Source organism: Macrobrachium rosenbergii, chromosome 56, assembly GCF_040412425.1.
Source record: "Macrobrachium rosenbergii isolate ZJJX-2024 chromosome 56, ASM4041242v1, whole genome shotgun sequence".
NCBI lineage: Eukaryota > Metazoa > Arthropoda > Malacostraca > Decapoda > Palaemonidae > Macrobrachium > Macrobrachium rosenbergii.
Genome location: NC_089796.1, coordinates 20,535,999 through 20,551,002, shown reverse-complemented (window position 1 = coordinate 20,551,002; position 15,004 = coordinate 20,535,999). Strand labels below are relative to the sequence as shown.

At 41.3% G+C, this 15,004-nt stretch overlaps 1 protein-coding gene across 1 annotated transcript in view; it reads left to right on the top strand.

Moving 5' to 3' along the window:
• Nucleotides 1-14,179, top strand: part of LOC136836491 (alkylated DNA repair protein alkB homolog 8) — a 101,676-nt gene extending 87,497 nt beyond the window's left edge. The window contains exons 10-11 of the mRNA XM_067100824.1: nt 3,999-4,148; nt 13,645-14,179. Coding sequence (XP_066956925.1) covers nt 3,999-4,148; nt 13,645-14,163 — 669 coding nt within the window. The 3' untranslated portion in view covers nt 14,164-14,179. The remainder of the gene's footprint in view (nt 1-3,998; nt 4,149-13,644) is intronic.
• Nucleotides 14,180-15,004: the final 825 nt, after the last annotated feature.

The window sequence follows — 15,004 nt, the reverse complement described above, 5'->3', positions numbered from 1 at the left end:
CGCTATATTTTATTATAGATGATCGATCTGGGGGTAGTAACCCCAGCATTCCTGATAGCTTTTTTCTCTGGTATATTTAGCAAAGAATTTACCTAGAAATATGTGCTGGATGGATATTTCACCAGCTGACACAGGGACGAGCTCAGAAAAGGGATTTTGACAAAGGAAAAATCTATTTCTGAGGGAGGCCCTGTGTCACCCGGTGAAATATCACCGGCTGACACAGGGACGAGCTCAGAAAAGAATGGTTCCAGGACCTGCTACAGTTGTGGGTGAACTTTCTGAGACTCCTTCCCCTAAAACTGCATCTACTCAGACAACTTCACTCTAAGAGATACCAAAGGGTTGTCTGTTCTTGCCCTGACAGGCTTCAGACTGTCCAGAAGCTTGTTAGAGCGTAAGAGTTTTCAAGATGTGCTGCAGAGGTTATTGCAAGATGAAGGCGTCGATTTCCTAGCCGCGTCTTCCAGGCTAAGTGGGCAATTTTCCAAAGCTGGTGTCTCAGACTCAACTTCTCTTCTGAGACGTCTGTGACCCAAATTACGGATACTGTATCCTTCTTTATCTGAGGAGATCTAGGAATCTCTCGTCCTCCACCATTAAGGGGTATTGGTCTGTGTTTAGTTCAGTGTTTAAACATAGGGGTCCTTTATCATGCATCAATCCCAAATCTTAATGACCTCGTCAAGTCTTTTGATACACCTAAGCTGGAAAGTAAGATCTGGTCTCCTGGAACCTGGACGTAGTGTTGAAGTGGCTGACAGGTCCCGCTTTCAACCCCTTCGTTCCTCTTTCTGGAGAAACCTTACTTGGAAAACTCTTCCTCGTGGCCTTGGCTACTGCTAACATACTAGTGAGTTCCAAGACATCGGTAAAGGGTAGATCTTTTCACAAGGAGATGTAGTTTGCTTCTTTACCCTTGGATTTTTAGCCAAGAACGAAGACCCTTCCAGGCCCTGGCTCTGTTCTTTTTCCATTACCTTAACAGATACCTTGGCTCTGGGGAAGAAGAGAGAGTTCTTTGTCCTGCTAGGGTTTTAAGGTATTACCTGAGCTGGACTGAGAAGATCAGAGGACCATCCAGTAACCTCTAGTGCTCTGTCAAGAACCCGTCTCGCCCTCTGACTAAGAATATATTATCCATCTTCGTTAGAGACTTAATTTCTGAGGCGCGCTCTCAGATTCAGGAGGACATTTTGCCTACTTTTACAATGAAAGCTCATGGCTTCAGGACAGTCTCTTCCTTATTAGCTTTCAGGCACTTATGTCACTCACTTCCATTCTGCAGTCGGCCTACTGGAAGTGCGAACCGATCTTCGCTTCTCACTATTTGAAAGAAGTTGAAACAGTGTTGAAAATTGCAGTACCTTGGGGCCATTATCAGTGGCTGGCATGGTATTTGGGGAGGAAGCATAGGAATCTCTCCTTTCTCCTACTATCTCCTCGCTTTAAAGTAGGGCTTTGAATTTTCGGGTACAGTGTACCTGGGGTACCGACCAGTCTCAGTGGATGGATTGTGGCGTTTTCACTGTAGGTGAAAGCATTGTCTGGTTTCTATTGTGGTACTGCACCCACGACAAGGGCACTTATTGATACTTTGCCAGCCATTGGACATATCCTTCGCTGCAAAGCTAACACCTAAGTAGAGGCAGTCCACGGCTATACTGCTACGCACTGCAGGTTAAGATGAGCACCTGCCAGAGGCACTAATTACCTGCAGTAGCTCTCTTACCAAATAAGGAAATGACAAGCTCTCTTACCAAATAAGGAAATGACAAGCATTGTCTTCAATGCTGGAAACTTTTCTATTTCAAAATCATTACCCTAACTTAATGTTTTGGAGTACTGTATATGTAATTACTTGTTAAGTTACTTATATGCAAATGTTATTTTTATGGTAAAATTAAGTTTCCTATATACTTCCAAGTAATTACGGATTGGAGCCCTCCTTCCTTTCCTCTCATGGACATAAGGGCACAAACAGAATGAGGTTTTCTGCTAAGTCGTTTCCATTACTCCCGGTGGTTGTTGGGCTTGTCACCTACACTAAACTATCGAAGCACTACCGCAATTTTTTAAATAAAGGCTGCCGCACGAGTTAGAACTATAGCTATGTAATTACTTGGTAAGTATATATTAAACTTAATTTTATCATGAAAATATGTAACATTTATAAATAGTAGCTATCTACAGTCTACAGTTTGCTTAATTTTTTCTCTAGTCCCACTCTCCGAATACATTCAGTGAGATGAAATATTCATTTGTTATATACACAGTTGGGAAGAGACATTCTGTGATTTATATATGGCGTATTCCATATCTCTTATCAAATCCACTCTGTCCTAATGCTCAGGGAATAAATCTTATGTTTTTTCTTGAAAGACTTCTATTATCATTCTCAGTCTGTAAATTTAAAGGATCTAAAACCAACGTTTAAAATGTATCTTAGCTCAAATAATTTGCAACTGTCTGTACACCTAGTCTTGATAGCTTGATGAGTCTTTGCACATATTTTAAGCAATGTTCTAGCATTGATAGGTAGCTGATGCAGCTCAAACATTACAGGGGCAATCCCGTCCAAGGTGTAACACCCTTTATTAATCTTGCTACTCTGTAAAATATATTTTCCAACTTCCTAAGTTTTATCTTAACTAGATTATGACAAAGTTGTAATAGTCAACTCTGTGTATGGCAAAATTAATTATAAGTTTTTCTAGACTGCTCATTGAGATATTGTTTAACAAAGGCAATGTTTCTAAGGTAATAGCCTGTAATCCTTACAACGTTTGTGATTTGAGAACTGAGATACAAATTATAGTGCAGCAGCATACCTAAGTCATGGACTTTGTCAGCAATTAGAGCTGGATTGCTATTTTATATTTAGGCTTCTTAAGTTAATTTTCTTTCCACCCAGCATGAGTTCAGCTTTATTTTCATTTAATTTTGATTGCTTAAATGTCAGCCCTTCCTTAACATTATTAAGAACATCATTTACTTTCTTATTTGTTCTCCCACTCCCTTGGGTACTCCAGTTATTAGTATTTAAGATGAATATGAGTTTCCAATTTGTACACAGTATTTTCTGTCACACAAGTAGCCTTTCAAATACTCAGAGGCTTCTTTGATAATTCCAATGGACTGTAAGTCATTTAGAAGCAGTTCATGCATGACTGTCTCAAAAGTTGCACTGAAATCTAGTAAGACCAAAATACCATGTTTACCTTCATCAGTTATTTTTAGTTGATCATTTAGAACAGAGGATAATGTAATTGTATGTAAGTTGACTGACTATCTGGCACCAGAAGATTTGGTTGCACATGGGTTTATATGAGCATGCACAGCAGTGTCTCAATACTTTAACAGACCTAGTGGAAGATGAACAATGTGCAGTGGCCTATGAAATCTTGAGCATGTTGGTCCTGTGATGTATTGACTTTGTCTGTTCTTATAGTAATAAAATGAATAAAAATGTTCATATGTGAATCATTATTGAAAACACAGCAGAACAGTATACTATATGCTGTTCTGATACTTTTGTTATATTTGGAAAATGAGAGGTAAATTTTCAAATATTCAATATTGTAAATTATCTGCTTAGAAAGTACATTTGGATGCTTATTTTTTAGCCATTTATTTTTTGTATAAATAACAGATATTACCTCTAAAGTATTTTGTTTTTGAGGGCATGTATTGTACAGCTGCATAGCTTTATAACTTTGCTTTCAGTTGGTTGAATATATGATTTAACCATTTTTCATGAGATTGCCTTTCAGACCCTGTGGTATTTTGTACTTCCACTAACTTCTCATTATTGTACATTAGGGGAAACAGAAGGGTCATAGCTAGGGGCTTGGTTACTGTTCCTTATAATTTTGTCAATCAGTATAATTTTCATACAGTCAGTGGAACCCAATACATTTTAAATAATAATAAACTTTTGCTTCTTAAGTTAAACCACTGTATTCTTTTGCTTTATATTTCTTTTATCTTTCATTTAGTCAGGGTGTGACACCAGCATAGAACTGACAAGAATATGTAAGGATCGTGGCTTTGAAGTTCTCAACTGCAACTGTTTACAGTTACCATACAGAAGTTCACTCTTTGATGCAGTTATATGTATAGCTGTTATACATCATCTAGCCAGTGAGGTATGTCATTCTACTGGGAGTTACCTGTCATTGTAAGTGCTCATATTTCTGGGATCGACCTGTGTCGCCCAGTGAAATGTCCCATATAGCACACATTTCTAGGTATAAATATTTGCTAGATATACCAGAGAAAAAAAGCTATACAGCTAATAGGATGCCAGAGTTACTACCTCTGGAGCGATCATCCTCATAGGATGTCGGTATGTCATCTAGGAGCGAGTGGAAGCCACTACCACAGATGCTTAACCCAAATGGACCTCTCCTCTCCCAAAACCCCTCTACCTAAGGGGTGCCGTTACAGCGGTCCTCCTCCGCTCGCTACTACTACTTCTACCCAGAACCTACATCCTCTCATAGCACCTTTTCTCGTATACACACGTTGTTTTTCGCTGGTGTGTTTTTTGTGCCCTTTTTCCTTATTTTGGCATTTTGGTTATCACATCATGTCTTCAATCAATCAGGACGCATCCTCTTCTAAGTTGAGTATTCATTTTTGTTGGTTTGGGACTCGGTTGGACAATTTTTGTCCCGTTTTATAACTTACACTTTGTTCGGCTCAGAGCCGCCATATTTGTTTTCGTTCGTGGTTGTAGTCCACAACCTCTTGATGCTCCTATATCTTCTGACACCTTGGAAGATTTTTCTTATAATGCTCCATATAATAATAATGATAGTTTTGATTTATCGTTCGTTTCTGACGCGCACGACTATTGTTACATTTTAGAATAGTGGAAAGTGAGGCCTAGCCTATCCTTTCCTTTCTGTTCTTTATGCAGGTGCATTTAATTTTTGTAATTATATCATTTCAATTTTATTATTATGTATTCTTTATATGCCTTTAGTCTGATATATATGGTAGTAGTCACCCATTAGCCTACTCTGACCAGTTTGACACTGTCAATCTCGAAGGTAGGCTAAGTTGGCCCCAGTTTTCCTTCCTACCCTGGCTTTCTAGGCCTAGGTAAGATAGGTCTTCTTGGGTGGCCTTCATTCGAGTTATTGGCGCCTGCCCAGTCCTTCCTGACCAGTTTGATCTGTCAAATCTCGAAGGCTTGGTTCGGTGCTGGTGCCCTTCTCGCTTGCCTCACTGGCGTGACTCCCAGCCTACCTGGCCAGGTGTTCACTTCGAAGGTTAGGCTAGGCTATAGATATTATATATTCCACCACGTGTTTTATCTCACTCCTTATTTATCAGTCTATTGTCTATTCATGGCTTCTCCCTTTGGGGCATTTTAGAGCAATGCCTATTTGCCCTTTTGGTTGAGATGACGCCGTGGAAGGTGTTTTAGGCACCTGACCTGTTGTAAGTCGCCATGTTTTCTCTGCCCCCTACTTCGCTGTTCCGCCATCCGACCTGTTCCGCGGACTATCGTTAGTCAGGCTGTTTAGTTCCTGGTAAGGAACAATAGCTTGAGCGTCGGTGCCTTCCCCCTCACTTTTATGGCAGAATTGTGGAGATGCCGGCTGAATATTATTTTAGTTATTACCTTATTTCCCATGAACTTCGCCCGGGAAATCAGTTCCGAACCCTCGCTCCGCGAACTAGCTTTTCCACCACTTTCGGTTGTTGATTTCTGTGAGGTTGATTTAGACGGGGCGCCCGGCGCCACTGGAATTGTTCTCCGGTGCGATCGACTTCAGGCCTGGCCTCCCTGTTCTGATTGTACCGAACATTCCGCCAGAACTTATTGTTTACCCCAGATCTCAACTCTGGCGTGGAGGGAAAATTAAATTTAAGTCTTTACTAGATTAGTCATTCCCACCGCCGAAACTGTTCCGGCGTTATCACTTTTTGATACTTATGTATCAATTCCTCTTACAGGTGGTTCATTGTCAGGAGCCGGGCTGTAACGCTTTATTTACAGCAACCCTGTGGCCATGTAGCATGCAGGTCTCATGCCAGCTGCGCAGTCGAGGTGGAGGATCATCTCGTCTGGCATCCCGATGGTTGTGATGTATGCTACGCCCTTTACCAAGACGTGATTGATGATTCGGTACGTTAACCTTTTGGCATACTCTTATGAATATTTCAAACAGGTCTGAAGTGCATCTCCTTATAACGAAAGAATTTACACGTCAATTTCCTATATTGACATTATATCCTGTTTCAGGTCCCTGGGTCCCGCCAATCCTCATCTCTTTCTACCCTTAAGATCTGGGTCGGGGGCTTGGTCGCAACGTTGGTCAGGGACGCCCTATGTGCTAGCAGAGGACATATGTAACATCCTTTATCCCATGGCCAGGTCCTCTGCAGCGTAGCTCCTGGCGGCGGAGCCCCTGATTAACAGGATTAGGATTGAGACCCAAGTCCCACCGGAAGACCAGCAAGAACTGTGCGAGGAAGTGGCTGAGGAAGTGGCCAACATCAACATTCACGTAGAACCAATGGCCATCGATCCGGAGGAGGAAGGTAGGGATGTAAGTGAGGCAGGTAGAAATAAACATTCAATTTCTTTTTAGCTCTCCTGTGTCTTCGCTTCCTCCTTCCAAGGCTTTCTAAAGTCTCCACCCTTTGGGGCCCGTTCTGGGTCGGTGATCCCAAGGTGAAGTCCTTGGCGAAGACGAAGACATTACCTAAATTGTCAAAACCTCAAGATCCCGCCATGCCGAGTTCCGCCAGGTTGTCGTTGGCTCCCAAACCTTCGACTTCCTCTCAGAAGGCTGCTCCCCCTTCTAAGGGGTCGAGACCCAAGGCTGGCAAAGCTAAGAAACCTGAATTTGACCCCTGAGGCCTTCGCAGATATCCTGATGAAGAAGATATCTGCCAAGGGAGACTCATTAATTTGAGACGATGTCTCGAGATCTCGCCGAGTCTGGAGACATCTGGCAGATTTGTACAGCCCTGGCTCAGAGACTGAAGACCCAAGAGGAGTCGCTTGCCGGATTCGTCCAATGCCGGTCCGGTACAGCAACGGAGTTACTCTATTCCGGGCTCTCGAAGCTCCCAGCATTTGAGGACTGTAATCCTTAGGCCTCGCCTTCAATGCCCCTTTGCCAATGGTAAATTAAGCATTGAAGGTTGTGGCACCTGTCCTGTGGAAGACTACGAGTTCTTTCCGGTGGATCTTGTTTTTCCTTTCCGGGATACGCCTCGCTTATCGGAAGAAGCTCTGGTGAGGGGGAACAAGTTCCCAGGAGACGGTGATCTTCCCTAGGACCAAGCACAGTCCGCATGGGTCAGAATACTGTCTGACTGGGAGTGTGCCAACACTGCTAACTCCTCACAAGGGGCGGTATACAATGTTTGTTGTCCATGAGGACATTCCCACCCTTGTACTTCTAAGATAGCTGAGTTGACTATGCAGGCCAGGATAGAGGAGAAGCCGATGCCTCAGCTTCGTGAGACGGACTCTTACATCTCTACTCTTTCCGGGAGATCTGGATTGCTGGGTTAGCCCTGAAACCTTCACAGTAGGTAGGCTGGATCCGAGTGCGCTTGATCTATTCAGTGAGCAGCTGCCCAGGATTCCGGAGTCCTTGATCAAGGCGGAATACGATGCTAGATGCCGCCTCAGTAGATCCATCAACTCCTTCACCTCGGTGAGTTGACATCGGCTGTGTATAAGGACGAACCTCTATTCCGATTTCTGACCAAATCACTTCTGGCTTCGTTTCAGAGTGATTTGTATGACTTTGTGGTGGCAAGATGGAACTGCCGGAAGCATGTGCTTGCTGACGCCCATCCGGCATGAGCCAAACAGGCTCATTAAATCTTCCATCTGGGGAATTAACCCTTTCCTGATGACGTGAGTCAACACCGTCATCAGCGAGGCTTCCAGGGCCGACCAGAATCTCCGATTCGTTGGGGACTTCCCTTCAAGAGGAAGTCTTCTGAGTCTTCGACCTCAGCCTAAGGGAAGGAAGAGGACAAGGAGGTACCACCCGCATAAAGCCCTCAGACCCAGACAGTTGTCCAGGCAGTTCCCTGCCGCTGCTGCCCAACCTTCTACCTCCAAAGGGCAACCTCAGTATGTCTTGCTGAATCAACCAGCTCACCACTCTGCTGGCTCGGCTGCTTACGTGGCTTCCCGGTGTTCAACCCCACCTTTGAAACTCAAGGTTCGTTTGCACTACCGCAGTCCAGGGGCATTAGAGGTCGAGGCGATTTCGACACAGGCTGGATCCAGAGCTCAGCCTAGAGGCAGAGGCTCAAGAGGAGGCAGAGATAATAAGCCCTCAAACAAATGTGCTTCTCAGGTAGGCAGGAGTTTGCACCTTCACAGGGACCATTGGACCTTCAGTCCATGGGGCCACAGTATTGTTTCAAAGGGTCTAGGTTGGAGCTGATAGAAGGGCCTCCTCCACTTGAGTCAGATTCTATCAGACCCCAACACCGGATCTGTTAGAATATGCAAAAGACCTCTTCTAAAGAAGGCAATAAAGAAAGTCAGACATCTAAAATTTCAAGGACGCTTGTTCAGCGTACAAAGAAAGACTCAGACAAAAGAAGAGTGATATTGGACCTATCAACTCTGAATTCTTATATCCAATGCGACAAGTTCCATATGTTGACCGCCTCTCAGGTGCGGACCTTACTTTCCCATGGGGCTGTCACCACCTCTATAGATCTTACAGACGCATATTATCATGTCCCGATGGCGAAACTTCTCTCCCTACCTAGGATTCAGACTAGGCAACAGGCTTACTCCTTCAGAGTAATGCCTTTCGGGCTCAACATAGTACCCAGGATCTTCACCAAACTAGGAGAATCTGTGGTACAGGAACTGAGGTCTCAAGGCATCAGGCTCGATTACCCTAGACGATTGGCTAATCTGGGCTCCCAACGACACCGAAAATGGAAGGCGACCAGAAAGGTCATCCAGTTTCTAGAGTATCTAGGATTTCACATAAATGTAAAGAAATCTCGTCTGATTCCGGCATCCCAATTTCAATGGCTGGGAATCCAGTGGGATCTAAACACCCACAAACTTTCAATTCCGCCGCAAATGCAAAGAGAGAGCCAAAGCAACGAGACAGTTTCTCAAGTGCAAACGAGCCTCTCGTCGCACTCAGGAAAGAATTTTAGGTTCTCTTCAGTTTGCATCAGTAACAGATCTACTTCTCAAAGCAAAACTGAAAGACATAAATTGAGTGTGGAGGAGTCGAGCCAATTACAACTTCAGGACAAAGTCTCCTCATACCTCAATCTTAAAGAAAAGACTACGACCTTGGACAACGGCCAAAAGTCTTTCCAAATCAATTCCTCTACAATTCTCCACCAGCTCTGATCATTCACGCGATGCATCTCTGACCGGATGGGGGAGGTTACTCACACATAAAAGTTCAAGAACCTGGTCGAATCTTTTGTCGCCGCCATATCAATATTCTAGAGGCAATGGCGGTTTTCCTGACTCTGAAACACTTACGCCCAGCCAGGAACATACATATCAGATTAGTCCTGGACAGTGCAGTGATAGTTCATTGTCTGAACAGGGAGGTTCCAAATCGTCACATAAACCATGCAATGATAGCAATCTTTTCATTAGCAATGAAAATCATTGGCACTTGTCCGCCACGCATTGTCGGGAGTAAGAAACGTGATTGCAGATTCTCTGTCAAGAACGACTCCTTTGGAATCAGAATGGTCTGGACAAGAATTCCTTCAACTGGATTTGCCAACAGATTCGGGACTTCAGGTGGACCTGTTTGCCACGGAATCAAATCACAAACTACCTTGTTATATAGCTCCGAACCTGGACCCTCGCCTCACGCCACGGATGCAATGTCAGTAGACTGGAACAAATGGCAGAAGGTCTACCTGTTCCACCAGTAAATCTTCTGTTGAAAGTTCTACACAAACTCAGGTCATTCAAAGGCCGGATAGCTCTAGTAGCCCCCAATCTGGCAAAGAGCAACTGGTTTCCTCTTCTATTAGAGTTGAAACTCAGAGCCAAACAGATTCCACATCGAAAGTTAACCCAAGTAGTACAAACTCAGACTGTGTCAGCTTCTCAGAATGTTGAATGCCCTAACTTTATGGATTTCATGAAGTTCACGGCACAGAAAATGCTAATATTGATCCTTTGAACACAATGTTTCTAGAATCAGATAAGGGAGAATCTACTCTCTGTCAGTATGATTCGGCAGTTAGAAAATCCTGCCAACTTTCTAAAAGAATTAGACGCTCATACAATGACTACTTAATCTCACAATCTCATTTTTAAGGCCCTTTTTGATAAAGGCCTAGCTGCCAGTACTATTACTACTCTAAATCCACTTAAAGAAAATATTTCAATTGAGATTTAACATTGACTTAACAGATTCGTATTTTTCCTCTATTCCTAAAGCTTGTGCTCGTCTTAGACCAACAACCCGTCCTAAAACGGTTTCTTGGTTTTTAAATGACGACTAAGATTAGCTTTCAGACACAAACAATGAATCTTGCTCTTATTTGACTCTTCTTAGGAAGACGCTGTTTTAATTAGCCTGGCTTCAGGAGCTAGAATCTCTGAACTTTCAGCCCTTTCTAGAGAGTCTAATCATGTGGATTTCTCCCGTCAGGAGAGGTTCCTACTTTCTCCGACCAAACCTTTAGCCAAGAACAAGATCCTCAAAATAGGTGGTCTCTGAAGATCATACCTCTTCCGGAAGATCCTTCCTTATGTCCGGTAGTTACCTTAAAAGCTTACCTGAAAGGACTTCTCAAAGATCTTCAGGTCCCCTTTTTGTTAGAGAGAATGGTGGAACCATCTCCTTGAATGGTATTAGACAACAAATTCTTTATTTTATTAAACAAGCCAACCCGGATTCAATTCCCCAGGTCCATGATATCCGTGTTGTAGCTACAGTTAATTACTTTCAACATATGAATTTTGATGAAATTAAGAAATATCCGGGCTGGAAATCTCCAAGAGTTTTTAAACGTCACTACCTTAAGTCCTTAGAGGTTCTTAAATTTTCTGCTGTCGCTGCAGGGAACATTGTTTCTCCAGAGTCAGCTTAGTATTATGTTATTTAAGTTGTAATTTGTGATTTAGTTTGCTTGCCCTACCGATTGGTATACCTCTCACCTACCTGCCTCGCTTGTATTCCCTGCCTTTCTACCTTGTTGTCTGGGTTTGGGTTGCTTCACAAACCACTCCTGTCTTTGTACATACCATCCTTGTTCATTTTTCACCACTATTTGTTAATTTAGGTGATGGTTTTTTAGTGAGATTGTTAAGCAATATCTTAAGCTACATTGTTTTGTATACTTTACTTAACATATACAAGATTTAAATAATTTGTTATATTATTTGGATAAGTAAAAAGCATATTCAAAAATAATGTTATTTTCCTTAGCAAAATTTTTTTATTTTGACATTTGACCTTTTATATTTAACAAGCTTTTATACAATTCTCTGTTATTATTTCATTGGGCTTACACAGGTTATCCATCCCAGAAAGGGATTTTGACAAAGGAAAAAATCTATTTCTGGGTGAAGACCTGTGTCGCCAGTGAACCTTTCTTCCTCTCTTTTCCCACCCTAGGCTGGCCAAAGCTTGGGTGCTATTTCGAATGAAGGCTCTGGTAGAAGTAGTAGTAGCGAAATGGAGGAGGACCATGTAACGGCACCCCTTAGGTAGAGGGGTTTGGGAGAGGAGAGTCCATTTGGGTTAAGCATCTGTGGTAGTGGCTTCCACTCGCCTCCTAGATGACATACCAACATCCTATGAGGATGATCGCTCCAGAGGTAGTAACTCTGGCATCCTATTAGCTGTATAGCTTTTTTTCTCTGGTATATCTAGCAAATATTTATACCTAGAAATGTGTGCTATATGGGACATTTCACTGGGCAACACAGGTCTTCACCCAGAAATAGATTTTTCCTTTGTCAAAATCCCTTTATTACTCTGATCTCTTATTTAACCCATTCAGCATATCTTATAAATTTGGTCAAGACTTATGCAAATTGGGTGTAAGTGCAGGTAGGTAAACTGTATTCAAATTAGATACCAAGTTACTTTAATTATACTGTACTCTGTTGAACTTTGTGTCTTTATACACTGCTGCAATGTGTGTAAAGCCATGCAAGATATGAAAGTATGCTTCACTACAAGCAACCATCATTATATGATTGACTAATAAAAGATAAAGTTGTTATCCAATCCTCCTGTGACTGCTTGTCCAAACTTATCATTTTTTTTTTTATGAATTATACTGTAGTGTATTGTAGTTGTCAGACTCAAGATATTTCAGTGTTCTCCATTTTAATTACTACTCATGCATTGCAAATCTTGCTGTCAATTATAGTATGAAATTTGGCCAAAGGCCTAGTGTTGGTCTCAACGTTTGATGGAGATATGATAATTAATGGCCAATATTTGATAAATTACATTATTAGTATTGGTATAATTGAAAAAGGGTCACTAAGTTGTTGCATTTTTACCATAGCAAGATTGAATAAACTTCTGCATTGTGATGGGAAAAATGACCTTTTTTATGTATGAATCTTGCTGTCTTAGCGATTGCAATATACATAAAAAGAAATATAAGAAATTAATTTTTGAAAAATTCTTATGTCTTAACCTAAATTTTATTATTATAAAAGAAAACTTTTTAAGCATTTGGTAAACCTTCAAATTACTTTTTTTTTATTTAAATACAAAAATTTTCCATTATTTTCATTAGTTTCTTACACCTCTCTTTCATTATGTAATTTTCTTGTATTTAAAGGATTTCATCTTTGTGTTTAATTATGTGTATAAGTAGATAAGATTACATATGGGCAGGGATATGTAAGTGCTCTGGAATTGGTAGGGGTTGGGGATGTGGTGGGCCTCTGTGAACATGCAGTCACTTTATGTTTGTCTCTTCATATTTTTTTTATTTCATTTCTTATTTTTTAAAAATAATTTTCGTAATTTAAAGTGTGATTGTGCACATATTTATTGTAAATAAGTGCTCATTCATTCATTTTTAGTTATGAGTGGCTAGGAAAATATGTCCATTAAACCAGTTTTACAATAGGTTCATCATCTGATCAACTGTTTATTGATTTTTTTTAAGTACCCTAATCCATTTGTATAGTGACAACTGCCTCCAATATGTTGGTGATTGCTGCAGATTAACCTAATAAAATCAGTTGATAAACAAATGACATAAAAGTCTCTCGAGTTAAATCTCTTTACTGTCATTATGTCCTAGGGTTTGTGCAAGAATAAAAAAATTCTGTAGTATTTGCAAGGCAACATAATGTAATTAATGATAAAAGGCATAAAAGTCATAGTTTATTGTGCTGGATATAAGGCTTAAAATTATTTTTCATTTTTCCGTATGAAAATGCTAAGAATGTGTTGTAAGTGAGTAGGTTTGTTTTGTTTGAAAATACTGTTATTTGTTATAGTTTGTGTAGTATTTATGTGCTGTGATATGAAATTGTAATTGGTAAGGTATCAACCATTCATAATACCCATGTAGTAATATGAGGAGAAATTAGGTTAATTACACAGAGATTTAATTATTATAACAGATGTAATTCAGATAGATTTTTAAAAGAAATATTTGAATGCCTAGGAGCGACGAAGGGCAGCTGTGCAAGAGATCGTGAGAGTACTGTGTCAAGGTGGCCGTGGACTTATCTATGTTTGGGCCTTGGAGCAGAAAAGAGGGAAGAAGAAATCTGCTTATCTTAAGCAGAATAAAGCCAATAGGAAAGATGATTCAGAGGCTGTTGCAAGGGGGAATATTGCTTTGAAACTTGAAGAGGATATGCCACACTCTAGCAGCCTTCCAGTTCATACCAATCGTACAGAATTTATTAAACAGGACATGCTTGTTCCTTGGAAACTTAAACCACAGAAGCAACTTGAAAAAGAAAATACAGTTAACAAAGGTATAAGTAACTCCAATAATTTGCTGGATCTTGATTGTCCGAACAAAACAGATGAAAAAGTTCCTGTTTTCCATAGGTTTTACCATGTTTTTAAGCAGTCAGAACTAGAGACTTTATGTGAGACAGTTGATGGTGTAAGTATTTTGAAATCTTATTATGATGAAGGGAACTGGTGTGTGATATTTGAGAAGAAATCATGATAAAGACTGAAAGTTTTGCTGTGTTTTTCTAACCAAGCTCTATATTGTACATGAAACTTTGCTAAAAAAAAAGAAGTAAATTTTCATTAGGTTTATAAAGCCATAAAAGGACCTCAGTACATTGATGTACTTTCAGGGGAATAGTTCCAGTAGCTCATTTTTTTATGCTAATATGATGTAGGAATCATTCAGCTGCTTAGCTGTTGCTAGACTCCTTACCTTAAAGAAGCTCCTTCCTCCCAAGAAGATTCATATAAGGCTGGTTCTGGACAGCGCCACAGTAGTCCACTGCATAAACAGGGGGGGTTCAAAATCCAGCCGGATCGACCAGGTAATGATTGCACTTTTCTCCCTGGCGTGCAAGAACAAGTGGCATCTGTCTGCCACTCATCTTGCAGGGGTCCGGAATGTCGTGGCGGATTCTCTATCGAGGACGACTCCTCGAGTCGGAGTGGTCCCTAGACAGGGACTCCTTCAGCTGGATATGCGACCAAGTTCTGGGGCCTGGAGGTAGATTTGTTTGCAACCAAGCTCGACAACAACCCTCATTATGTGGCTCCCAACCTGACCTCAAGCTCTCTCCACGGACGCAATGTCATTGATTGGAACAGGTGGAAGAAGATTTATCTGTTCCTCCCGTAAACTTGTTGTTAAAGGTCCTTCACAAACTCAGGACATTCAAGGGTCAAGTAGCCTCTAGTGGCTCCTACTGGCCAAAGAGCAACTGGTTTCACTTCTGCTGGAACTGAAACTTCACCACATCCAAATCCCCAGTCCGAAACTGACACAGGTGGTACAAACTCAGACTGTGTCAGCTTCCTCAAGAATTCAAAATGCCCTG